The following is a 24,076-nucleotide window of genomic DNA, read 5'->3' as shown; positions in this document are numbered from 1 at the left end:
ACTTGACCAGGACCAGCTGAAACTGCTTCCTAGCATTGTTAAGGCAATTGCCTGCAGGATGGTAGGAAGCCAGGAGCCAGGACAAGGCCAGGAGGGTGCAGCCCATGGAGGGATGCAGGCAGCAGTTGCTGTGCCCTAGGTTAGAACCAGAGGGTAGCTATGGTAATTCCAGAAAGCCACTGTACGCCTTGCTTCCCACACTATTACCTCACCAGTGACTTAAGCACCACCCTGGGCTGTGCTGGCTGGTCATCCAGTGGGGCATTCCCTGGGACTTTCTGGGACTCCAGCCACTCCTCCCGTCCTGTTGGGTTGCAGGCACCATGTTCCTCTTCTCCAAAAAACTCAAGACCCCCGTCAGCACTTACACCGACTCCTACCGCCCACCATGCTCTGTCCGAAAGACCATGCAAAGCCAGGAGATGCTGAAAAGCATGCAGGAAATGGGAGAAAACAGGTTCATTACACAGGTAAACGCCACGGCAGAAGGAGGAAACCTCAGGGTTTCTACCCCTCCTCGGGCAGGGGACTGGCATGGAGGCTCGTGGGGTTCCTCTCTGCACGTGGGTGGTGGGTGGGTTGTTCTTCCCGGTTAGAAAAGTGGATCCACACATGGCCTGTGCTTGCTGGCTTCTTGCCCCTGGAGCTGCACCCTGATGTGCCTTCAGGCTCTCAGGGCTGACAGGCACCAGCACGAGCTCTCACACATAAAGCTGTGTCCCTCAGTAGGTTTCAGAGTGCACAAGGGGCAGGGTCTGCCGAAGATGGGGAAACTGAGGCAGTGTCAGGCTGCTGCAGGACATGGTGGCCACAGACACTCAGATCGGGTGTCTCTGAGACCTGTCTCAAGACACAGCTCTTGGAGGGACATCTCCCTGGGTGCCCTCTTTGGGTCATGAGAAGCCTCCAGGCTCAGCTCAGTTCTGACTGGGGAGACCATCTTTGACAGAGGAACCATGGAATGGGTCTGAAAACTGAGAAGCCCTCCCAGCCCTGGCTCTGAAGGAGGAATCTCTGAGCCATGGCCTCACTGTGGGGGGTGTCTGTGGGACATGAAGGTTTCCACACACAGTCTAACAAGTGTGCAGCCCCCAGTGCAAAGCATGCTGCAAACTGGTCCATCTCTTGCAGCCGCCATAGCCTGTGCACTATAATGAGGGCGCCAGCAGAGGGCATGGAGAGAGATATCTCCAATGTGCAGGGACAGAAAAAGCTCATGCAACCAGGGCACCCATCTGCCCTGCAAGACCCCAGCCCTCTTGGGCTTTGCCAGCTGTAGGACATCGGTTTGGTCCCATAATTCCCTTCCCAACCTCTTGGTACACCCACCCTGTCTGCCTTTCTGCAGAGCACCCAGATGCCTGTGGATCCCCTGGGTTTAGAGGGGGAGGAGGCAGTGATGCCCAGCCAACCTCCATCCCCTGGTTTCTGGAGCCAGGGGGAGGATTTGGGTGGGAGGAACACAGTGCTGCTATGACCCCCCACATGCCCACACACGGCCAAGGGAGTGGGGGGGTCTTGGTGCTCAGATACATCTCCAGCATTAGACCCTGCCCAGGGATCAGCTTCACCTTGTGCCCCAGCGGCCACGCAGAGAGAGATGGTCTGCTATATGGCCTGTTTGTTTCTCCCCACTCCCTGCTCCCTAGGGTTTATGGTCACCCCCACCACAAGTTCCAGCAATCCAAGGTCAGCCTGAGCATCTGATTAAGTCAGTGACACAGGAGTACTACAGAAACAGCATGGACAGCTCTCCCTTCTGTCCTGAGAACCGCTGGCTGGCTCAGTCTGAAGGTACTGCCAAGGTCCACCTGACCCCCTGTCTCACACAGGGCACATCCCATGGGGACAAGGGACTGAGGGTGCCATCAGTGGTTTCTGATCATAACCCCTTTAGCATCCTGCTTCCCCCCAGCTTTGGTGAAAGGACACTCCCTCAGCAACTCTTCCAGTGGCTTTGCCACAGCTGTCCATCACCATTCCTGCACTGACACTGCCCCTGTCCCAGGATGGCTGCAGGTCTCCAGGGTTCCCTTCTCTTCTCTTCTCTTCTCTTCTCTTCTCTTCTCTTCTCTTCTCTTCTCTTCTCTTCTCTTCTCTTCTCTTCTCTTCTCTTCTCTTCTCTTCTCTTCTCTTCTCTTCTCTTCTCTTCTCTTCTCTTCTCTTCTCTTCTCTTCTCTTCTCTTCCTCTTCTCTTCTCTTCTCTTCTCTTCTCTTCTCTTCTCTTCTCTTCTCTTCTCTTCTCTTCTCTTCTCTTCTCTTCTCTTCTCTTCTCTTCTCTTCTCTTCTCTTCTCTTCTCTTCTCTTCTTCTCTTCTTTCTTTCTCTTCTCTCTTCTCTCTTCCTCTTCTCTCTTCTCTTCTCTTTTTTTCTCTTCTTTTTCTCTTCTCTCATGAGCTGGAAGTGGTGGGTGTCAGCTCCATCAGAGGTCCCTAGTGGTGCCCCTGGGAGCAGCATCTCTGATATGTCCCCTGGCCCCATCACATTGCATTTTAGAGAGAGAGGAAACAGTTGGGACTCTCCGACGGTCTCCCCCACCCTCCCAGCTCCACAGGACAACCTACCTCTCACTTTTTCACTGCAGAAAAGTACAAGCCACTTTTTGTCAACGACCACAAATACATTACCTGGAGAACAGGTCCATACAACACTGCAGCCTGGAATAAGCACTCCTGTTACCTTCCTTTCCTGCCGAAGGTAGAGTTAAGCCTCCTGGTCCCCACCAACTGGATCCACCTCGTGTGCCAAGGGCACCTCAGGCTTTGCAGTGATGGCAATCCTGCAAAGGCTGCCTTCATTCATTGCAGGAGACAAGGATGGACACCTTTCTGCACAGCATACCTGTGCTGTACCCCCAAAACCCAGATACCTCAATCAATATGGTAACTACCCTCACCCTGTCCCTGTACCCTGGCTATCACTGTGCCTATGCCATGCTGGCATCCATCCAAGTGATGGGCTGGCTGCTCCTTCTCACCCCTACCCTCTCCATCTCTTTGCAGAGAGGGGGCAGTCACCAGTGTCCTGCACAGGCTGTCACAGTGCTCACCACCATCCCTGCAGCCTTTACACTTTGACAGGGAGGGGAACCTTCGAGGGCTACTACAGCCCCTGCTCTGGTCGCCACTACTTCCTGCAAGGGATAGATTACCACCCTGATGGGATCCCTGCCATCAGGACACATCTCCACTCACTAGGAGATAAAGCTGTAAGGTTGGAGTGGTGGGATGGGATGGCTTGCGTGGGGATGGAAAGGGATGGGGTGGCTTGGGATGGGAGGGGTTGCCTCGGGATGGGATGGATTGCCTTGGATTGGGTTTGACATGACCTCCCACTGCTCACTCAGCCTCTTCTGTCTCCTGCAGGAGTATGCCGTGCTGTGGTTACAGCCCCAGAGCGATCTTCTGTACCTCTACAGACTGCATCCAGCCAGCTCCCTACGCGAGCCCTAGGTGCAGAGAGCTTCTTTTTTTTTCCCTAACACCAGCCAGCCACTAGCTCTCTTTCCATTAAGCTTCCATGCAGAGGGCTATTCTAGGGATGGTGGTGCAGACTTCAGACCCCTTGGGGTAGTGGGTTCCACCACAGTGCCCATACACTGCAGCCTCTGCACCTTCGTCTCACAGGCTAAGTGGATGTGACCAGGGACACTGTTGTGGTGCTGGGCTGTTGGGAGTGTGATGCTGCTGCCTGTGGAGAAACAGCTGCCAAATTTACTCCCAGGACTAGTGTTTCTGTTGTTGGTCTCATCCAGAGGCCCTTGGAACTGTATGGCACCCAAAATCCTGCTTGCACCCCTGAGCCCAGCTGTATGTAGCATAGTGTCTCCCAGAGCTGAGGGCCACCCCTGTGTTCCTTGTGCTGCTCTTGTTTATTTTCTGTTGTCATTGTTTGCTCTTCTTATCCAAGAGTGTGTTCCCTGGTCACCCAGTTCACTATGTGGTAATCAGCCCTGTCCTTCACCCACTAAAGGTCTGCCAGCACCTTTTTATCCCCATGTTTGCCTTTAGGATGTCTCCATGGCTGAGGCAGCATTTTTCAGCCCAGGGCAGGTAGGAAGGGGAGAAGGAGAAGCTGTTCAACCAACTCCATCATCACTCTGCTACTCAATCAACCCTCTGCAGGCCAAAATTAGGTGTCAAGCTTCACAGAAAATTTATGAATGGCTTTAAATTCCTGAGCCCAGAAACTAAAGCCAAACAATGAGAACTGATATGGAGTGCTGTGTTCCCCAATAGACGTTCCTATGCCAGAGCCTTGGCAAGATGTTTCTCAAGGTCTTCTGCACTGAGAAACATATTTTTCTAGACTGCCATGGCACTCATAATGAAGGTTTTAGAAAAATGACAGTGCAAGAAAGAGTGGGTATTTGCAGGGTGAGAGGCTCACTGGAAGCAGCTCACTGATTGGCAGTGCCAAGGAGCTTCAGCCCTTCTGCCCAGGCTTCGCTTTGACTTCTTCACCCAAAGTGGGTGGGGGCAGCTGTGTGTTTGCTGCTCTCCCCGGAGTGATGCTGGTGGCCAGAAGCAGGTGTGCTCTTCTTCCTCACTGGACTTACATCCTCCCATGGCTGACACCTTTATCTGCTCTCCTAGGTGGGACACGAGCCACTTCTTCAGGGTAGGAGGAGTACGGAGAAGCAGCTACCACATCAACCCAGAATTTTTCTCAGAGGCTCACTATGTCCAGCGTCCCTGGTGAAGAGCAAAGATGTCCTGTCATTAAAACTGTCTCCAGCAACTCTTCCTCTCAGATCATTTCCTACAGTCTGGGGAAGGCTGTGGGCAGTGGGGAGAAACTTCATCCACTGTAGGCTTGGTGGGCACTTTAACAGCTTTCAGGGGCTGGTGCACTGTCACCACCCACAATCTGGAGATGAAGAAAGCTCTCAAGAAGAAGCTCTCAGAGCATAGGAACACAGACAGAAATAGAAGCAGTCATCTTTACCCGTTTTTGTCAGCTTCATGCTGGGCTGCTTAGAACATGATTGCTTTTGCCAAATTATCCAGGAAGACCTGCCATCCATCTGCGACACCGAGCCTGGACATGCACTAAATAAGAAGGGGGATTTGAAAGCACCACATAATTAATGAAGACATGAAATGCCCTTCTCTGACTAAGCTCTGAGAGCACAGTCGCAGCAGGGAACACCCACCACCCAGGGCCTTCCTTCCATGTGTGCTGCAAATCATAAACCCATGGGGCTGTGGTCCCCATGGGAGGGATGCTCCAGCACAGGGCTGTCTGGGGCTCCATATCCCTGTGGTGCAGCATTGCTGCCACGCTGTGCTCACCCAAGTCAGCACCCAAACCTCACGCTGGAGCAGGGAAAACCACACAAAAATTCCATCTGCTGATAGCCAGATACCCAAAGCACCCCAGCACAGCCTAGGGGTACCCTGGGGCATCCCCAGCACTCCTCATGCCCATTCAGCCAGCCATCTCCAGAGCTCCAATCCCCCGTGGGATTCACCAGATACTCCAAACTGACCTCCACTCCACCCCCCCTGCCATCCCAAGATGTCCAAACCACCTGGACATCCCCAGACCTCCAATCCCACTCCTCACCTCCAAGCATCCCCAGCAGCTCCAACACCCACTCCTGGGCATCCTCAGAGCTCCAAGCCCCCTTGTAGATGTCCCCAGGCCTCCAGCCCCCAGAGGTCCAACCCCCTGGACATCCCTAGAGCTCCAACAGCCCCCTGGCCAACCCCAGACCTCAAACCTGCTGGACATCATCAGACCTCCAGTCCCTCTAGGTATCCACATAGCTCCAACCCCTGGACATCTCCAGAACTCCAGTCCCTCCACATATCCACAGAGCTCCAGCCCCTGGACATCTCCAGAGCTCCAGCATCCCTCGGCCATCCCAAGAGCTCCAACCCCTTGGACATCTCCAGAACTCCCACTCAAACATCCCCAGACCTCAAACCTGCTGGGCATCCTCAGGCCTCCAATCCCCCTACGTATCCACATAGCTCCAACCCCCTGGACATCTCCAGAACTCCAGTCCCGCCACATATCCCCAGATCTCCAGCCCCCCGAGCATCCCCAGAGCTCCAGCATCCCTCGGCCATCCCTAGAGCTCCAACCCTGGACGTCCCCAGAGTTCCAAGAGCCGGTGGAGTGCCTGGGGCCGGGGGGCGAGAACCCGAACTACATCTCCCGTCGGGGACCGCAGCTCCGGGGCGGTCCTGGGCGGGAAATGGTGACCCAGGGCGGGCCCAGAGCGGGGCGGATCGAGGAGGCTGAGCCGGGGCCGGGGCGGGGCTGCGGGTATCGGCCAACCCCGGAACCACAGCGGTCCGACGGCCGTGCCCAGAGTAGCTACCCTTCGCCCCATCCCTGCAGAGCCCGGCCATGGCTCGGTGCTGCCGGTGAGTTTTCTCCACGGGTCAGTTTTTTTGTGGTGTGCATCCCCCGGCATTTGTCGGGGGGTCATGAGAGGGTGCTGGGGCTGGAAGCGGGCAGGGGGGTGCCCCCTCCCGCAGATCCCAAGCTGCATCTGGCAGCGGGGAGAGGCAGCTGCCTGCCTGCTCCGGGAAAAGGAGCGGGATAAAGGAGCGGGGAGAGGGGGGTTGCGGGGTGTCCCGCGTGTCCGCAGAGCTGGGTTGTGAAAGCACCGATTGCCTCCGATGTAGGTGGGAAGTATTGACAGCTGGGCAGGGGTAATGCTGCAGCTTCACATCTCCTGTCTGCTGTGTCAGACGGAGCGAGGTCCAGGCAAAAAGCCTGCAGGCTGACCTTGGGGTGCAAGCTTTTCTCCTTCCACCGTGTAGGAGCCACGCAAGTTTTTCTTGTGATGGGTAGAGGTCTTTGCAGCCTGGAGAAGATTAACAGAGCCCAGAGACACATCCCCTGCTCTGCTTTCAAAGTGTAACTTCAGCTTTTGCTGCTAGACAGATGTTTGGCATTGAAAACTCCAGCAGATGGGTTTATGCAGCATGTTGAATCAGAATTTATAGGGTTGGAAGGGAACTTTAAGATCATTTAGTTCCAAACCCCCTGACATGGGCAGAGACACCTCTCACTAGATCAGGTTGCTCAGAGCCCTGTCCAGCCTGGCCTTAAAAACTTCCAGGGATGTGTGGGTTTGGTTTGGAGTGGTTTCTGGGACAGCCCCTCTGTCAGCAAGAGCTGCTGGTAGTGATGAGCAGCCAAACCTCTTTGGGAAAGCACAAATAGTTCTTTCTCTTTTTTTTCTCCCTTTTGATGCTCATGATGCTCAAAGGGCAAGTGCCTGGAGAAGCAAACACCTAGTGGGGGATGAGGCCCTGGGGGTCATGTCTGCACAACAGATCTGCACATGGAAGAGCTTTCAGGGAGCAGTTTCAGGGGCTGATGATTATGTATGTTTGGCCCAAGAGTGTCCGTCATGGTTGGCTGTTGAATACAGATGGAAATTCGAGGTCCTGAGTTGCCAGACCAGCTCCATGAGCTACCCAGTGCTCTCTGGAGCTCCGTGGTGACTCAATGGCTGGGAAATCATAGGGTCAGTGCCAGAGGGATGTGCTTAGGTTTCCACTTCTTCCCTATATCGCGTTGTAGCCCTTGAGTGCTGGGGTGGGCTCGGGTTTCAGCCTGGCTCCACATCTGAAAGGCTGAGCACTCCCGAAGTGCTGAATTGTCTCTGTTCCAAGAGGATCTGGGGTGGGGAATGAGTTGTTGGGCCCCCGCTGTGGGGGTGTTTTGTCTTTGAGGATGGAGATGAGCAGGAGTGAGAGTAACACCTGTGGGAGCACAGAGGACAGAGGTTGTTGGAGTAACAGGGTGGTAGATGAAGATCATCTTGTACCAGTTTGGGCTATGGAAACAAAAAACAGGGGTAAAGGTACCGAAATCTTTATGAAGGTGTTTGTAGTATGGCACACGTGGCAAATGAAGTAGGCTAATAGGAAACCAATGCCTGGCAATGGGGTTTCATACACTTGCCCACTGGACCAGCCCTGCTGCACCATGTCCCAGCCTGGTGCTGTCTCCTTTGGTGGGAGCGATGAAATTATTACAATTACCCACTCTGATTTCTATTTTGGTCAGAGATTTGTATCATTCCAGCATGCTGGCCTGTGGAACTGCTGGTATTTGGTGTTTTGCTTTCACTGCTGTTGGGCATGATTTGGTTAGTGTTGGTGGATACCTGTCTGGGAGCTGCTGGTCCTGCAGGTGCTGAGGAGCTGGCTACTGGGCTTCCAGACCACAGCTTCAGGGACAGCTTGCCTCCTATTCCTCAGGGGATGTAGGACATCTCTGAGGTGGACACAGAGATTTCCATGAAGGGAGAATATTGGGGCTTTCTCTTCTGCATCTCCAATGCACTTTCATATGGATCGACCAGGAGAGTTCCCATTATTTTATAGTCTCCAGAAACCTTTGTGGCTTGGACAAATTCAAGTGCCACGCTGTGCCTCTAGGCAGGGAAAAGCAAAAGCCTTGAGTGTTGGCTTAGTCATGAGCCTGCAGCAACATGCAGGGTTAAAGTGAAAGCTCACCTTCATCTTGCTAATTAGCACAGGGTGAAGAACAAAGAAAGACTGTTGTAACAGGGCAACTGTCAGGGATGTTAAACATTAAGTATTCTGTTGCCAGCATTGACTCCAGGTGGCTTTTTTGTATTCATGGTCAGACACTGAATGAGGTATCTAAACGTGTTTGGAGCACCATCTAAACGTGTTGGAGCACCACTTGACACTGTCAGATTTAAGGCACATAAGCAGCCTGCAACATGCAAATTCATACAATATAGGTGAAAGTATTTAAGAACGCTGCAGCTTCGAGTCTACTGTCCTTTTGCAGGCAGAGGGAGGTCCTAGCCATGTGTCTGTCCTTCACAGGTGAGCTCTGTATTCACAAGTCCCCCTTGGATTTGGGGTTTATCCTCTGGATGCCCAGTGCTGTTTAATCCTGGCTTACCAACCAGCCAGCAGCAGTGGAGTTGCTTCTTTCCTTTCCACTCAAGACAGCCTCATTGCTGAATCACGTCTCTGCTTAAAATCACAAGACTTGGGGAGAGGAAAAAAGGAAAGGAAAAAAATTAAAAATCCTGGGTTGTTTTTTGGTTGGTTGGTGGGTTTTTTGGTTGGTTTCTGTGGGGTTTTTTTTGCCTTTTTGGTATTATTATTGTTATTGTTATTATTATTGTTGTTATTATTATTATTCCTTCTTATTCTGGAGAGGATGAGCTTTCTGTGGCTGTGCCCCCTCACCTGGCAGGAAGGTGAGGTGCCAGCCCGTATCCCTCCCGCCCCTTTTTGCACCTCCGCGATGCCTGCGGCAGCCGCCTCCCGGCACATCCCTGATCCCAGGGATCCCAGGGTTGGCTGCTCAGCCGTCTGACACCGTGCCCAAGAAAACTCGCTGGTGGTGATGTGCTGGTTCCCCTCCTCCTGCCCGCCGACACACGCGGTTTGGGGCACATCCAGCTCCTAGCCCCGAAACACCCTCGTGGGATGGGGAGGGTAAAGCTGCTGGGGATGTGGATAAGGTAGCAGGGCTTGTCGTTTTTACGTGCCGATAAAGCCATCTGTTGGCAGAGCCGGGCAGCAGGCAGAGGTCTCCAGTGGGCATCGGAGGAGTGCGACGAGCTGCCTCCTGGCCAGGGATGTCCGTATCTGTAGCTACAGGGGAATTTGATGCCATAGAAGCAGCAGCCCCAAAAGCACTTTGCAGGACCCATCCCCACAGCAGCCTTGCCCTGTGAGCCCCTGAGGGACAGTGAAGGTGGAGGTTCCCAAGGAAGGAGGCACCGTGTCTCTTGCCCTCCCTGTCCTGACTCAGAGCCCTGGAGTGTTCTGGTGCAGTATTTGGAGGGATTCTGCAGGGCTGGGGGTGGAATTTGGTCCATGGGGGGCTGGGATGTGCAGGGAGCAGCCCTGCCTGTCCCACCAATCCCATCAGTGCTGATCAGCTGGAATGGTGATTTCACCTTCTGTGATTCCAAAAAGCCCCACAGAAAGTTACAGTGCTGCTGCAGACCTCTCCAAGGGAAACCAAAACCCCAGGAAGGGTTTGTTCATCCCCCATCTCAGGTTTGCGAAGTCCTTTTGGCAGGGCTGGTCCCCCATGGGGGTATGCAGGGAGGGCATGTGGAGGCTTTTTTCTCCCCCACAGCTGTTTTTCTGGGAAGTAATTTCCTATTTAATTTACCATCCTATTCCCTTCTCTTCTGTGGGGTTAGGGATGCCTCCTGGTGAAATCTGTGGTGTTCCCTTAGCTCAACTCCTGCCAAGGGGGTTGGGGAGGAGGCAGCAGCACCTTGGACTGGAGGGGAGGGTTTCCCAGTATCCTTATGTGGGGAAATGGGTCTGTGTCTCTGACAAGATTCAGACCTAACCTCACCAGGGCAACAGAGAACAGTTAAATCTTATTGACCCTCTTTAAATGAATGTCCTAATTGCAAAGTTGCTGGGGTTAGTGGTGCTGTGGGTCTCACAGCCCATGGTTAGCAGCAGTGCTGGTAAAAATAGAAGTGGTCAAAAAATGGGGTTTTATTTTTACTCTGAGAAGTGTGTCCTGCTCAGATGTTTTGCTTTCATCTCAAGTGAAAGCAAGATGACTTGCTGCTTCTGCAGAACAGGAAGAAAAAGCTTTGTTTTGGGTCAGCTGGGAAGCTCCCAGCAAGCACAGCAAGCTGCAAACATGCTGTTTGGCTTTGACACCCTCCCTTCCCTTCACTTTTTTTATTTTTTTAGGAGTTAAAGGTGACTGCAATGTCATCGTGGAGCAAAATAACAAGTTTGTATAAAAAAAAACCAAAAAACAAAAACAAAAAAAAACCAAAAACACTATTGAGACAGGCTTTACATGAGCAGGCACCTCTTCAGGATGCAGCTCCCCAGTGCGAGGCAGCAGATATCTCTGGAGATGCCTCAGAGCTCAGGAGACTTACCTGTCATCTGGGGCATGGCCAGATCCCTGACTGGAGAATGTACATTTTGTTAACAGGATGAAAAAAAAGAGGAGACAGATAGGCCACTGAATGGGATACTGTTTTGGGGGATCTTCCTTGCCCATTGACGAGCTGGGTGATGCCTGCAAACACCCTTTTATCCTTTTATTTAACCAGGCAAAACCACCTTTTTTTTTTTTTTTTTTTTTTTTTGTAATTTTGCTTTTCATTTAAGTCTCTTCGAAGTGACTGCACCTTCTGAAATTCGTGGTGTATTTTCTAGCCAGTGTCTGCAGGAAGGGCTGATAAGGCTCAATGTTTATAGTTATCACTGGAGACTGGTATGCAGAACCAAAGCCAGTGCTTGGTTCTGCTCAACTTCTTGTGCACCAGAAATGAAAGGGAGGAAAAGGGGTCACACTTGAGACCCTTCTGTGGGTAATAGCAGACAGGACAGGTAGCCCAAAATTGACAAAATGAAGTATTCTATCACATACATGTCATACTTAGTATAAAGCTGAGGGATCACAAGGGTCAAGCTCTTTTTCATCGTTTTCATTACAACTGTGTAGTTTTGTTTCCATTAAAACTGTGTAGTTTAGTTTCCAATCTGTAAGTCTCTCTCCTGTATTCTCTTTCCTTCCCCTTTTTGGGAAGGGAGAGGGGCTAATAAAGAGCATCTGTCATTCATTTAATTGATGGCCCAGCATTAAACTTTGGCAACTCCTCAGCATCTTTTTTAGAGTAGTAAATACCCAAGCAGGTCATGTCCATCAAACCAGGGTAGCCACAGGGGTTAGATCCTGGTCCAGCCAGGGTGACCAGGGCAGGATTGAATCCACCAGCTCAAGCACCAGGCTTGCACATCCCTCTGAGGCAGATTGGTGTCCAAGGGCTGCAAAAGGCTGCAAAACCTTTCTTAAAAAATACATTATTCCTCTCCTGGCAGTGGCAGTGATGGTTCCTCTGTGTATGTCATGAGTTCCAGCCCATGGGGTTGAAGAGTAAGAAACAGCCTAAAAATAGAACAACTTCATAAATAATAAACTGGCCTCCTGAAAGGGAGATGAAAATCCAGAAACTCCCTGGAACCTTGGGAGCTGCTGTTAGTTTTTCATGGACTGAGGAGATGGCTGTCCCTGCAGTGGAAGTACCTGCCATTCCTTGGGCCTAAAACCCTAACTGAGAGCTGGGAAATAAAACTACCCTTCATTTTGTCCTATTTTTTTTTCTTTTAGAAAATCTGAAAACCTTAAAAAAAATCTCCTTTTCCAAATAATTTTTAAGCCCTGCTTGGTGGAGACTGTGTTTTATTTTCCCCTCTGCACCCCGAGATAAGGTAGTGCCTCTCGTAGTGACAGGTATTTTCATCTCCCTCTCTGGCATCCCAAAAATTCCCAGTCCTGAGAGGCAGGGAGCTGTTTTGGGCTCTGTACTCTCCCGTGTTTCCAGAAGCATCCTGCCTCTTGCAGCTTTGCTCAGCTGTGATGGTTTTGGCCAAGCCCCTTCTGCAAGCCTTCCTCACACCACCATCGCCAGCACAAACCTGTCCTGCTTCTGGTTCATCCTAAAGCCAAGGAGGGGTTGACAGAGGGGCTGAAGGTTTATCCCAAACTCAGCATCTTCCCACCACCCTCTGCTCCCTGCCTTTTTTGCCTGATTTTTTGCTGGACTCAGCCTGCCTCGTATCACACGTGGTGGTGGGAGGACGCCCTGTTCCTTTCCTGGGGGGCAGGATCTGAGCCTGGGTGGCACATTTGGGGTGTCTGGAGCTGTCCCCGTCCCATGCTGGAGCTCTCAGCTGGCAAGTGAGGGTTCAGTGGAACTTGGCAGCTGGACAAGTCCTTTAGCTAAACCTGTCGCCCGCCCAGGCTAATCGCTTCCTAATGCCCCCCTAATCCCGTTTAAAGCAGCTGGCAGCCTAGAAAGTTACCCACTCCCAGGGGAAGGTTAAAACGACCCAGCTGACTATTAAAAAGGAACCCCCCCCGCCCCCCCCAGCAACAAGGTTTGGCCCAGTACAAGCTTCAAGGTGAATATAAAATGCTGAATATAAGATGTTCTGTGAAGCTTGTGCTCAGAAGCCTCTCTGGGTCTACTGCTGAGCATCTCCACAGCAGAGCAGCAAGGTTGAGGGGATGCTCGGGAGCCCTTTCTCTTTTACTTACCCCTTTCAGAGGAGAAAGATCTGTTCGAGGTGCAGAGGAAAATGTGTGCTAGTTTGCCAGGCATCTGGTGCGGAGAGGGTTCAGTATTTCATTTTGTAACTTATTCTTTTTCTCTTTTTTTTTCTCTGTTTTCTTTGTTTTCTTTTTTTTTCTTCTTCTCTCTCTGTCTTTTTTTTTTTTTTTTTTTTTTTTTTTTTTTTTTCCTTTTTAAATATAGTAAAAGACACCAATCCTTTTAGAGGGAGCTATTGCAAAGAGGTTGTTTTGGTTTTCCTTGGTTTTCCTGGAACTGCTAGGCTCACAGCCCTGGGGCTTGGGGAGGGGATGTTTTCAGCTCGTCTGTGCCTCTCCAGCTCTCTCCTTCTCCCCCCCCAACCCCCCCCCTCCCCCCGCTCCTTCTGCAGCTGGCTTCGTTTCTCACTTTCCCGTGTCCTTACTTCACTTTTTCCCTCTGGCTCCTCTGTGCTTGGCCCAGCCCGGCCAGCCTGCAGCCAAGGAAAAGCCATTAGGTTTTTGGCGCATCCCACTGCCCCGGGGCCATGCAAGGGGGCTGTGGGCTGGAGCTGAAACGCAGCTTGAGGCTGTGCTGGGTGAAGGAAAAACCCTTTGGAGGTCCTGCACTGCTCGCTTCCAACAAAATTAGCCTTCCCCCCACCCGGAGTCTGTGTGTGTTTCAGGAGTGAGTTGAGTGAAATCTGCCAGGGAGGCAGATCGATTAAAATTAGGAACGTCTGCTTGGAATTCACTGCATGGTGTCTCTTTTATGGTTCTTAATTAGCCCTGTCCCTTAAAGATACTGTCAGTGGGTTGATGGAGCTCTGGCTTAGCCTCCTCCCACACCCTGCTGCTCTCAGCTCCTGCCTCACTGAAAGTCTTCCCCCCTAAAAAAAAAAAAGAAAAAATCAATTATGGCAACAATTTGGCCTTTATTATTCTGGGGACCCTTTGTGTGAGTCTCAGGCTGTTCTCCACGTGTTGTCTGCCTCAGGTGTTACAGGCTAATTTTATGGGATCAATAGGAGGACCATGAGGAAGGGTGTTGCTTAGGACGCTGAGGGATCCCAGGAACAGAACAGAACAGAACAGAACAGAACAGAACAGAACAGAACAGAACAAGGGGGATCAGGATTGCCTCCCATTCTCTGCCATACCCTGTAAAAGTCAGGAGGGTGTAAAAGTCTGCCCTTTCCCCTCTTTCTGCTTTCTTCCTCCCCTCACTGGTCTGGTCATAGAATCAGTAAGGATCATTAAGGTTGGAAAAGATCTCTGAGATCATCAAGTTCAACCCAACACCAGTGTGGCAACTAAACCATGTCCAGAGGTGATATATCCACATGTTTTTTAAACACTTCCAGGGATGGTGACTCAACCACTTCCCTGAGCAGCCCCTTCCAACCACCCTTTCAGTTAAGCATTTTTTCCCAATATCCAGTCTGAACCTTCTTTGGTTCAACTTGAGTCCATTTCCTCTCATCCTGTAATTAGTTATGTGGTAGACCAACCCCCCCACCTCACCACAGCCTCCTTCCAGGCAGCTGCAGAGAGCACATCTTGGGGAGAGATTCATAGAATCATAGAATTGGCTGGGTTGGAAGGGACCTCAGAGATCATCAAGTCCAACCCTTGATCCACTCCCGCTGCAGTTACCAGACCATGGCACTGAGTGCCACATCCAGTCTCTTTTTAAGTATCTCCAGGGATGGAGAATCCACCACTTCCCGGGGCAGCCCATTCCAATGCCTGATCAAGGCTCCCACTCTTGGTCTTCAGTCTCTGACAAGCTTTGCAGGATCTGATTCTGTCAGGTGCTGGGGAGAGCCCTGGACTTTTTTTCTTAGTTGGTTTTGCACAGAGAACTTGTGAGCAATTGTGTCATGAACCATCAGTGTCATGCTTTCTATATATTTATATATTTTTCCTCATTATCCTACATGTTACTACCCGTTCCCAATTGTGTTAAAACAGATCCAGTTTTAACTTTGAACTTTGCCATCTCTCTTCCTTATTCTCCTCTTTATCTTCCCTCGGGAGGGTGGGGATGGTAATAAAGTGCAATGGGGCTTTGTTCACCCAGACTAATGCAGGGGGACACGGAGTAATTGGAGATGGTGCCTGGGACTCGGCGTACAGCACCTGCCATGTCGCAGCCCAGCAGTGGGAAGGTGGGGAGGGAATTGCTGAAAAGGGGCCTGCAAAGGGGTAACAAGTGGTCCCTTGATTCAGAGATTCGTCTGAGACTATTTATATCTTCTCCATTTTCAGAGGAGGGTGCTCCAGGACTCAGTGGAGCTGGGAACACTCCTAACAGTCTGTTGTCTTCTGCTGAGAGCCCCGGAGTTTCTGCAAAAGGATCTTCCTGCCCATTCTTCTGCAAAAACTACTAGAGAAAACAGAGCACCATGTATACCTTCCTTCCCGAGAACTTCACACCGGTGAAGCAGAAGCCCTCCAAGGAGCTGAGGCCCATGCTGATGGCCATCTTGTTGGGCCTGATCCTGTTCATTGCTGCAGTGGTGGCCTGGTGCTACTACACCGTGTCCCTGAGGAAGGCGGAGCGCCTGAAGACGGAGCTGATGGACCTGCGGGCAGATGGCTTTGTCATCAGGAACCAGCACGGGGAGGTGGTCTTCCGCCTGGCCTTCCACTCGGGCAGGCTCGACCTGGAGTCGTGCTCCAAGGAGGGTGAGATTTTGAGCTGCACGCGGTCGAGCACGGGGCCGCTCAACTTCTTCATCCAGACGGTGAAGCCCAAGGACACGGTGATGTGCTACCGCGTGCGCTGGGAGGAGCTGGCGGCCGGCCCGGCGGTGGAGCACACCATGTTCTGGGAGGACGCCCACTGGTACGGGGGCTCGGAGATGAGCACCCAGCACTGGCCCATCCGCCTGGCTGGCTACCAGGAGCCCGTGCCCTACGTGACGAGCGACGTCTACTCCTTCCGAGACAGCTTTGGGGGCATCCTCGAGCGCTACTGGATCTCCTCCAAGGCAGCGGCCATCAAGATCAACGACTCGGTGCCCTTCCACCTGGGCTTCAACGCCAGCGAGCGCACCCTCTTCTTCCAGGCCCGCTACAAGGACTCTCCCTACAAACCCCCCCCGGGGCAGCAGCCCTTCCCCGAGCTCAGCTACCGCGTCTGCGTGGGCTCTGACATCACCTCCATCCACAAGTATATGGTGCGCAGGTACTTCAACAAGCCCTCCAAGATCCCTGCGGAGAACGCCTTCCGATACCCCATCTGGTCCACCTGGGCACTCTACAAGAATGATATTGACCAAGATAAAGTCTTGCGATTTGCTGAAAAGATCAAGAAGTACCATTTTAACTGCAGCCACATTGAAATCGATGACATGTACACGCAAGCTTATGGGGACTTTGACTTTGACCCTGCCAAGTTCCCTAACGTGACAGAGATGTTTGCAAAACTAAGGGAAGATGGGTTTAAAGTCACACTGTGGACTCATCCATTCATTAACTACAATTCCTCCAACTTTGGGGTGGGGATTGAACGTCAGCTGTTCATCAAGGAGCCATCTGGGCGGCTGCCAGCCATGGTGGAGTGGTGGAATGGAATTGGGGCCATCCTGGACTTCACCAACCCAGCAGCCCGGGACTGGTTCCAGAGCCACCTGCGCCAGCTCCGACACAAATATGGCATCTCCTCCTTCAAGTTTGATGCGGGTGAGACCAGCTACCTGCCCAAGCAGTTCAGCACCTTCCGCCCACTCTCAGACCCCAGTATCTGGTCACGACGCTACACAGAGATGGCCATCCCCTTCTACGAGCTGGCCGAGGTGCGAGTGGGCTATCAGTCACAGAACATCTCCTGCTTCTTCCGCATCATTGACCGTGACTCTGTCTGGGGTTATGAGCTTGGTCTCAAGTCCCTCATCCCCACGGTGCTCACCATCAGCATGCTGGGGTACCCTTTCATATCTGCTGACATGATTGGGGGGAATTTTTTCCCCAACAAGACAGAAGGGGCAGTGGAGATCCCTGACCGGGAGCTGTACGTGCGCTGGTTGGAGCTGTCGGCCTTCATGCCCTCCATGCAGTTTGCCATCCCACCCTGGCTCTATGACAAGGAGGTGGTGGAGATTGCTCAGAAGTTCACCGAGCTTCACGAGTCACTGGTGGCTCCACTGCTGCTGGAGCTGGCCGGGGAGGTCACTGACACAGGTGACCCCATCATCCGTCCCATCTGGTGGATCTCCCCCCGCGACGAGGCCGCTCACCGGATCGACTCCCAGTTCCTCATTGGGGATACCCTGATGGTGGCCCCTGTCCTGGAGATGGGCAAGCAGGAGCGTGATGTGTACCTGCCAGCGGGCAAGTGGCGCAGCTACAAGGGGGAGTTGTTTGAGAAGACCCCGGTGCTGCTCACGGACTATCCTGTTGACCTGGATGAGGTTGCCTATTTCCTATGGGTTTCCTAACAGGGTGCTACACCAGCTTGGGGATAACCATGCCTTACCTAGGACTTTGTAACAAATAGTAACTCTAATTGCACATTTCATTTGAGTCTGGGGATGAGGAAGAGAATTAAATAGGTTTCTCTTTCCTTTTGGGTAGTTATTGTTGTTTGGAGGAAGGGTGATTTTTTTTTCCAATTTTGGGCAGGTGGGAGACTGCAGTTGAGTTATGGTAGGCAGAATTTTCTGTGTGGGTCAGGAAGGAGTTGTCTGTCTGTTTGCAGACACTTAATAAACCCAGTACTGGTTCAGTTCCCAAGGGTGGTGGAGGTTGGTTGGTACCAGTGAGAGAGCTGCTGGTCTTGTGGGAGCACCCAGTGCTAGGCATGGGGCTGTGGTGATGTGGGAGGGTTGCTACAGCACAGCCTGCCTTAAATTTTATATTATGGCAAATTTATTTAAAAGGAATTTTTTTTAAGAGCAGAAAACTAACTAATGAGAGAGATATATGTAGGAGAAAAGTCTGAGGCCTGGATCTGTTTAGCCTGGAAAAGAGAAAACAGAGGGGACCTTATCGGTGCTTATGTCAATATCTAAAGTTCATCTTCATAAAGAAGATGGGGCCAGACTCTTTTCAGTGGTATCCTGCAAGAGGGCGAGGAGCAACAGGCACAGGCTGGAACACATGAAACTCCATCTGAGCATGAGGAAAAGAAGTTGTGGAGTCTCCATCTCTAGAGATACTCAGAACCCATCTGGGTGCCGTCATGTGTAACCTGCTTTTGGTAAACCTGCTTTAGCAGGAGAAGTTGGTCTAAATGATCTCCAGAGGTCCCTTCCAACCCCTAACATTCTGTGATTCTATATACACTCATATATTTATTCCCCCTACAGTCTAGTGTGCCAGTAGACTAACACTTGCCCCATGTTTCCATTGTCCCAGGTACCAGGCAGGCCACGTTACTAGAGTGATGTCCAGGTACTTTACCTGTACAGTCTGTGTGTCACTTGCTGGAGCAGCTTCATTCCACCACCTCCTCTCCCATTTAACACCCTTTTGCCCTGGGTGTCAACACTGCCTTTCCCAAAGCTGGGCCCTCCATAACTGCATGCCCCATTAGTCTTTTTAAAGCACTTACGGCCAGGTTTTATTGCTTTATTATCTTGCCTCTGTCATCCCTTTTGATTTCTAAAGGACAGATGAGCTTTCAGGTTTGTTGCTGGTGGACGGGCTGCCTAGAGCAAAGAAGTTCTCAGAAAGTACGTGTGGCACATCCCCAGGAACAGCTGGTACCCACAGGCAGCACGTGTCTGGGACTGATAGTGACATTTGCTGCTAGCCGTGGGTGCAGAACACTGACTTTTGCACTGATGGGTCTGTGCCAGTGGCTGTTCTCACTGCAGCTGTGGAAATGTTCTTGTCTATCACGAAATTAAGCTAATATCCACCTCTATCTCAGGTTGCAGGTAGAGGTGGTGGTCTTGCTGAAGCAGCCCCTCCATCTCTTCCCCAGGAGAATTAGGGGGCCTTCCTCAGGCAGTGTTTGTGGTGCTGGAGGTGGGGTTGCTGTGGAAGGCTTCTGGACAGGTCACAGGGTGACATGGTCCTGTACCCCAAGTCCCCAGCAGCTGAGATAGAGCTGCAAAGATGCCTCTTCCCCATTTGGTTTTGTAGAGGAAAATGCATTTTCAGAGGGACATGGACAGTCTCTACTCTGAGAGCAAACAGCATAGGAGTCTGGCAGCCCTCCTTCCCAGGACAGGACATTCCTGGCTGTGCCCTGGTTTCCTGGCTGTGCCCTGGTTTGGAGCACATTTCAGCCCTTGAGTTTTTAATTTTCCCCTGCAGAACTGAACTGCACTGGCTGGGAAGGTTTGGGGCACCCTGCCCAGGCTGTGGTCAGCCAAGTGGAGCTCATCATCTGTAGAGTTTCTCTTAGGATTGTGTCTGGGCTCAGCAAGGGTCTGGTATGAGTCTGCCAGCCACAAAGATAGAACTGTGTGTTGGGTAGGGTTGGTACCAGTAAGGATCTTTCTCAAAGCTCTCCCCCTGCACTGGGTATTGCATGAGGCAGAAAAGGAGGTACACTCTGCCTGGGGGTTCTGATTGGGTACAGGAGTAGATATTTGGGGCAAAATCAGAAGTGCTTTTATAGTTAGGAAGTGAGGAAGTCTGGTTTGATGGACTCTTTGGAGCATCCCATGTGGCCTGAGTCTGCTCTGCATAAATTGATGTTTCAGCCTCAGAGTGAGATGTGGGGGAGCCCTATAGGTTCTTGCCCAGTGGGAGAACAAGTGTGTCCCAAAGCCTGTTTCTTGTAGTTTTTAGACACAAGGGACAGTTTGTTTCCTGCCACTGGTGCAAATAGCAGCTTTGTGACAAGTTACAGGCACCCTCTGGCAAGAAGTCAAACCTGGAGCCCCAGCATCAGGGTACTGGCAGGATTTGGCCTTTGTTGAGGGTGAAGGTGGAGGACGTTCTGGACATGAGCCTGACCACAGGCTGCAAGGAAGAAGAGGTGCAGTGGGCTTCTCCATCCCCAGAAGCACATAAGGGCCATGCTTTGAGGGCCTCCAGCTCTTTCCTCCTTTGCTTGTGAAATCCTTTGCTTGTCCTCCCTTGGCTTGGAGGTCATTGGGTGGAGGAGATATTGCTGCCCAGCTCAGCTGCCAGTGAAGATATGGGATCTTGGACCTAGGACTTCATGGGAAGGATTCCAGCATGACTGGGGGGATGCTGCATGTCTTCTCCTCCTTGTCTCCACTGTGCCATTTGCTGCATCCCTCACTGGCAAGGGGCAAGGCTATGTGAAGAGAAGCACCGTGGTCCCATTAGTGTCCCTTTATTGTGAAAATTATGGGAACTGCAAGATCATTCCCTTCCATCCCCCCACAGTGGTTTTGGGCACTTTCAGGAATGTCATGCAGGAAACTCCCTGTTTGAAACACCATCTTCCTTCTGTTCCCATCAAAAGAAAAAGGATTTTATTATAAAAATTTTAATTTTCTTTTTATTTAACCATATGCGTAAATGGGTAAGATTATCAAATGTCCCTATTTTTATAAATGCTCCAGTTATGGCCTGAGTGGCCATGGCTCTTCAGTACTCCAGCAAGGAGAAGGGTAAAGCGATTGAGAGGACATGGGGGATAATGCTGAAGAGCAGTTTCCACATGGGTAGTTCTTGGTGGGTCCATGGCACGAAGCCTTCCTTGCATGTCAGGAATAGGCTCAGCAAGTGCTGCTTTAGTTTATCTCAGAGCTTTCCAGATGCCCTTTCCATCCTAGCTATTACCAGAACCACTATTTCTAACAATATCCAGTAGCCCTGCAGGACTCAAGGACCTCTAGGACTTTTCACACCACAAGCACTCTGTGCAGAGACCTTGGGAACTTCCAGATGGGGGGACTTCTCCAATTTACACCACGGGTCACTGAGCAAAACAGGGTTTAGTTTGATTTAACCAGGGAAACATCCTGAAAGGGGTTTCTGGGTTGGGTTCATCTTTTTCCACCCCTGCCTGGGGTGGATCATGGCTGAGAAGCAGATAAATGTGATGCCCATGTGACTGAATTCTGAAGCTTGCACTGTCATGTATCGGGTTTTCTGGATGCTTGTGTTTGCACATGCCATCCTACATCAGACTGTAATGCTGGTGGGCATGTTTTAAACCACTTTTCTAATTATTAACTGTTACAAAAACAGAAATGTATCATGAATCGCCTTGATTGATATAAAACCTTGGAAAACAAAAGTGTGTGTAACTGTGTCCAGCTGTATCAAGTACATGGGGCCAGTGGTTCAGGCATATTTGGGGCTTTTTTCATCCAGACTCCACCAAAATCAGAGTTAAGATTGTTGGTTTACTTAAAGCTTGCAGCCAGCAGCTTTGTTACATGTTTTGAAGGAGCCAGCAGCCCCTTGCTCCTCTGTTTACAGTGGTGGGGTGGGAGGAGATGGGGATGTGGAGGTGACCCACTGGTGGGGGGGTCACACACTGCCCTCGCTTGGGTCCCAACAGCAAATGGGATAGCTGTGTCCTTGGGCTGGCCTGGGAAAGACCACGTTGATATGAACCCCAGTGGTGGGTTCAAGGTTCAACCCCAGGGGTGGGGACTAGGCCATCATGCCACTCCTTCTGCTGGCATCCACCCAAAAAAGGGCACATCAGCATCAACTGGGGGGTTGTTGCTGGTCCACTCTTCTCCCAGAGGAAACATGCTTTGGAACTGTTTGCAAGCACTGAAGAAGAGGAACTTCTTGTTCTTGGATTCCCTCAGGCACTCCAGAAGGTCTGTCTGGGCCCCAGCTGTCTCCACAGTCCCCAGTGTCCTCCTTTCCAGATGGTGCTGTTGGCTGGGAGGGGGGCAGAGTGGATTTCTGTGGCTATGTGAGTACCAGAAATGGAGCAGGTGAAATTCATTTAGGAGCCTGCCTTGCCCCACACCATGTCTTTTTTACCTTTTCTATCTGTTCTTGTGGAAACCACAGCCTGCCTTGGGCCACCCGGTCGTCAGAAGCACTGGCCAACATGCATGGCTTAGCTGGGGGGTCAAGACAGACTCTGATTTTCTTCTTTTGCAATAAAAGACATTTCTCCAACTCTTTGCCTCTCTCTTGGGTGTGAGCAGCATCCTTAAGCTTGGCTGATGCTCACCTTGGGAGGCAAAGCTGGTGCCAGATGGAGACCTGGAGGCAGGTTGGAAACTTGCAGCACCTGCCTCCCTGGAACTGGTGAGCTTGGATTTTGGGTTTGGTTTGCACCCTCCAAAAGGCTGGTGCTGTGTATGGGGAGGGTGAGTGAAGCTCAGCAGGGATCTGGGGGCAGCACGGGGGGGTATCTGCTTTGTGCTGGGTCCCAGCTATGTGGCAGTGCTTGAAAACACATCCACAGCTGGGTACAGTGGAAGGAGGAGTGTTAATGGCAAAGTCTGAACCACAGTGAGCCTAAGGGCAAAAGCCCAATTCATTTCAAGCCATATTTCAAGGAGGTCCATACAGGTCACAGCAATTGGACTGCAGACCTATACAGTCTTGGGCAGGATCATGTCCATCGCTTCTGGAAATCACAGCTTTGATTAAATGATTTTAAAAAAAACCAAAACCCAAAAACAAAACAACAAACAAAACAAAAATTAAAAACAAACAAACAAAACCCAAAAAAACAACAGGCAGACAGGCAGAGGTAGAACCCAAGGCTGGGGAGGACTAAGGAAAAAGGACAGGCTAAGAGCAGCAGAGTCCCTTTGGGTATGTGGCCAGGCTGGCAGCCTCAAGAGAAAAACCAACCTCCTCAAATGCAGTTCACCCCAAGCTGGGTGGGAGCTGCCAGCCTGCAGGTCCCTCACCTGACAGAGCCATAAATATGGTCTGTGCTGGTGCAAAAATCCCAGAAACCAAGTAGAGAGAAGCAGGGATTTTCATTTGTCATTAATTTTTGCTGGTAGTAGTCTACTACCACAGGTATGGTTCTCAACAAAATATTCCAATAAAAGGAGGGAAACTGTTGCCACAGCATCAGCAAGTGCTGTAGCTTCGTTTCCTTGCTCAATTAGCTTAGGTTCTGGGAAATGGCAAATTCCCCTTCTGCATCAGCATCCATCAGACAGCTGAGAATTGTGTGCCTTCCTCTTCAGGATAATAGCAGACTGCTTTTGTAAAAAATGTACTCTGCTGCATAGCCTCCCTCACTAGGTAAATGAAATCTACTGTTTAACATCTTTGTCAGCAACATGTATGGTGGGATTGAGTGCACCTTCAGAAAGTTTACTGATGACAGCAAGCTATGTGGTGTGGCCAGCACACTGGAAGGAAGGGCTGCTATGCAGAAGGACATTGACAGGCTGGAGATGTGGACCCCGACAAACCACATCAATTTGAACAAGGCCAAGTGCAAGGTCCTACTGCTGAGTCAGAGCAATCCCAAGCACAAATACACTTTGGGTGGAGAATGGACTGAGAGCAGTCCTGAGGAAAAGGATTTGGGGGTGTTGGTTGATGAGAAGCTCCACACCAGCCAGCAGCGTGTGTGCTTAAAGCTCAGAAAGCCAACTGTGCCCTGGGCTGCATCCAAAGAAGCGTGGCCAGCAGGGAGAGGGAGAGGATTCTGCTCATCTGCTCTGCTCTGGTGAGGCCCTGCCTGGAGTGATGTGTCCAGTTCTGGACCCCCAACACAGGAATCATAGAATCATAGAATTGGCTGGGTTGGAAGGGACCTCAGAGATCATCAAGTCCAACCCTTGACCCACCGGTGCGGTTGCTAGACTATGGCACTGAGTGCCACATCCAGTCTCTTTTTAAATATCTCCAGGGATGGAGAATCCACCCCTTCCCTGGGCAGCCCATTCCAATGGCTGATCACCCTCTCAGTAAAGAAATTCTTTCTAATATCTAACCTAAACTTCCCCTGGCACAACTTAAGACCATGCCCTCTTGTCTTGCTGAGGGTTGCCTGGGAAAAGAGCCCAACCCCCCCTGGCTCCAACCTCCTTTCAGGGAGTTGTAGAGAGTGATGAGGTCTCCCCTGAGCCTCCTCTTCTCCAGGCTGAACAGCCCCAGCTCCCTCAGCCTCTCCTCATAGGATCTGTGCTCGAGTCCCTTCACCAGCCTGG

The 24,076-nt window shown here is 51.3% G+C and overlaps 2 protein-coding genes across 2 annotated transcripts; both read left to right on the top strand.

Annotated features, from left to right (window-relative positions):
• The first annotated feature begins 232 nt into the window (after nucleotides 1-232).
• Nucleotides 233-4,739, top strand: SPMIP6 (sperm microtubule inner protein 6). Its single transcript, XM_071730145.1, is given in 9 exon segments — nucleotides 233-470; nucleotides 1,650-1,794; nucleotides 2,584-2,696; nucleotides 2,807-2,843; nucleotides 2,846-2,881; nucleotides 3,004-3,064; nucleotides 3,066-3,212; nucleotides 3,365-3,451; nucleotides 4,595-4,739. Coding segments are annotated over 9 exon segments (879 nt in total). The 5' UTR covers nucleotides 233-323; the 3' UTR covers nucleotides 4,701-4,739.
• Nucleotides 4,740-6,245: 1,506 nt separating this feature from the next.
• Nucleotides 6,246-21,219, top strand: LOC139790338 (myogenesis-regulating glycosidase-like). The gene is made up of 2 exons (XM_071732028.1): nucleotides 6,246-6,376; nucleotides 15,315-21,219. The coding sequence occupies exon 2, from the start codon at nucleotides 15,452-15,454 to the stop codon at nucleotides 17,486-17,488; it is 2,037 nt and encodes a 678-aa protein (XP_071588129.1). The 5' UTR covers nucleotides 6,246-6,376; nucleotides 15,315-15,451; the 3' UTR covers nucleotides 17,489-21,219.
• The last annotated feature ends 2,857 nt before the right edge of the window (nucleotides 21,220-24,076 follow it).

This window comes from Heliangelus exortis, chromosome Z (genome assembly GCF_036169615.1).
Source record: "Heliangelus exortis chromosome Z, bHelExo1.hap1, whole genome shotgun sequence".
Taxonomy (NCBI): domain Eukaryota; kingdom Metazoa; phylum Chordata; class Aves; order Apodiformes; family Trochilidae; genus Heliangelus; species Heliangelus exortis.
The sequence above is the reverse complement of the archived record's forward strand: the minus strand, read 5'-3'. Positions and strand labels throughout refer to the sequence as shown.